This window comes from Sinocyclocheilus rhinocerous, unplaced genomic scaffold (assembly GCF_001515625.1).
Source record: "Sinocyclocheilus rhinocerous isolate Xijiao unplaced genomic scaffold, SAMN03320098_v1.1 scaffold146, whole genome shotgun sequence".
In the NCBI taxonomy this organism is placed as follows: Eukaryota; Metazoa; Chordata; class Actinopteri; order Cypriniformes; family Cyprinidae; genus Sinocyclocheilus; species Sinocyclocheilus rhinocerous.
This window is the reverse complement of record NW_015649783.1, coordinates 78089-80176: the sequence shown is the minus strand read 5'-3', so window position 1 is coordinate 80176 and position 2088 is coordinate 78089. Positions and strand designations below refer to the sequence as shown.

The 2088-nt window shown below is 42.6% G+C and overlaps 1 protein-coding gene across 1 annotated transcript; it reads left to right on the top strand.

The window, feature by feature from the left end:
- The first annotated feature begins 697 nt into the window (after nucleotides 1-697).
- LOC107710974 (noggin-1) lies at nucleotides 698-1561 on the top strand. The gene has a single exon (XM_016515872.1). It carries the CDS (start codon nucleotides 891-893, stop codon nucleotides 1542-1544), a length of 654 nt encoding a protein of 217 aa, XP_016371358.1. The 5' UTR covers nucleotides 698-890; the 3' UTR covers nucleotides 1545-1561.
- The last annotated feature ends 527 nt before the right edge of the window (nucleotides 1562-2088 follow it).

Genomic DNA, 2088 nt, shown 5'->3' with positions numbered 1-2088 from the left:
TTGCGTTACTGATTTTGGTTTTATCTTTGTTCTTTTCACATCACTGCAATGCTTAAATTATTATTATTATTATTATTATTGTTATTATTATAATGATGTCATCTTATTTTAATTTAATTGTATAATTTATTATGTTTATGTTAATTTCATGCTGAGTACTTTTTATTATTATAAATATTACATTTATTTAACTTGTATTTAATTATTATTATTGTTATTGTTTTTCTTGCCACTGCAATGTTTAGCAATCGTGCCAATTATACCAGTCTACTTTAAAATAAAATAAAATAATTATTTTTTTAGTATTATTGTAGTTATTAACATTATTATTGCTGTTGTTCAAGTTTTCCTTTTTTGTCACTACAACATTTTGTAATAATGCAAGTACTTAATAATAATAATGAGATGACAGTGTCAGTTAGAAAGTGCAGACTATCATAAACTCTCGCCGTGAAGTTTCTCCCAGTGGCGTGAAGAAGCCGACATGAGGCGTTGCGGCTTCAAACCCCATGCAGCCACGCCTCCCTCCCTCCCTCCCGCCCTCTTTCTCTCTCTCTCCCTGAGCTCTGAAGGAGGTGTCGGGGAATCTCCTGCAAACAAACTCACATTCAAAAACCCAGATCCGCTGTATTACATCACTGGGTCGCGCGTGTAGCCTATATATGAGAGGCGCGCGCGTCAGAGAGGCATTCCCAGAGTTTTGGCTCGCGCTGACGCGTCGCGTGCGGGACTTTTCACGCCTGATGCTGCGCACGATTCCGACACATTCAACCGCCAGCAGCAGGAAACCTTGCGAGTGAGATGGATGGATAGATCCGGGATCTGAGCGCTTGCATTCGCGTCGGATAAAGTTGAGTTTGTGCGATTTTACCCCAGTTTTTCGCATCACGATGGATCTCCCGCATGGTTTGGTGACTGTGTACCTGCTCCTGGTGTCCCTCGCTCAGTGTCAGCACTATTACCTGCTCAGACCCATCCCGAGTGACACTTTACCCCTGCTGGAGCTCAAGGAGGACCCCGACCCCATCTACGACCCGCGGGAGAGGGACCTAAACGAGACTGAGCTGCGGAGCGCGCTAGGGGACTTTGACAGCCGCTTTCTGTCCGTCAGTCCTCCTCAGGATCGCTACACCGGCAACGAGGATCTGGAGGAGCTGGACCTCCAGCAGCAGAACCCCACCGGGATGATGCCCAAAGACATCAAGAACCTGGACTTTGACGCGCAGTGGGGAAAAAAGCGCAAGGCCAGCAAGAAGCTGAAGCGCAGGCTGCAGATGTGGCTCTGGTCCTACTCGTTTTGTCCGGTGCTGTACGCGTGGAACGACCTCGGCGCGCGCTTCTGGCCGCGCTTCGTGCGCGCGGGGAGCTGCTACAGCAAGCGCTCCTGCTCGGTGCCGGAGGGGATGGTGTGCAAACCGGCCAAATCCACGCACATCACGCTGCTGCGGTGGCGATGCGTGCAGAGGCGAGGCGCGCTGAAGTGCGCCTGGATACCGGTGCAGTATCCCATCATAACCGAGTGCAAATGCTCCTGCGCGAACTGACCAATCACGAACGGACATCGAAACTGATGCTCATTTCTGGAAAAAAAAAGTGCACAAACTATATAAAAACTGTCCTATTTCTGGACATGAGCTGCAGCTGATGCTGATTACTAGACTTAAATTATGGAAAACTATTACTGTACAAAATTCGATCTGATACGTATTTCTGGATATCAGTTTTAAAAACTCTGCTCTGATACATATTTCTGGAAGAACATGAAAAAAAAATCTAATCTCATACAAATTTCTGGATTTAAGTTATGAAATTGTTTTTTTTATTTCGGTAACACTTTATGTTAACTTTGTCATTAACAAAGGTAATGCTGAAGATATCAATAATTCATATTCAAATTATTATAGAAATGTATATATATATCACAATGCTATATTTATATATGACAATATATTATATTTAGTAAAAAAACAAAAAAACATTTCAGCTACAGTTTGAATGTACTAGCTGATGATTTGTTGAGCATTGTGTATTATAATATGATTAATAATACATAATATGCATTATGTATTATAATAATGTCTGTTAATG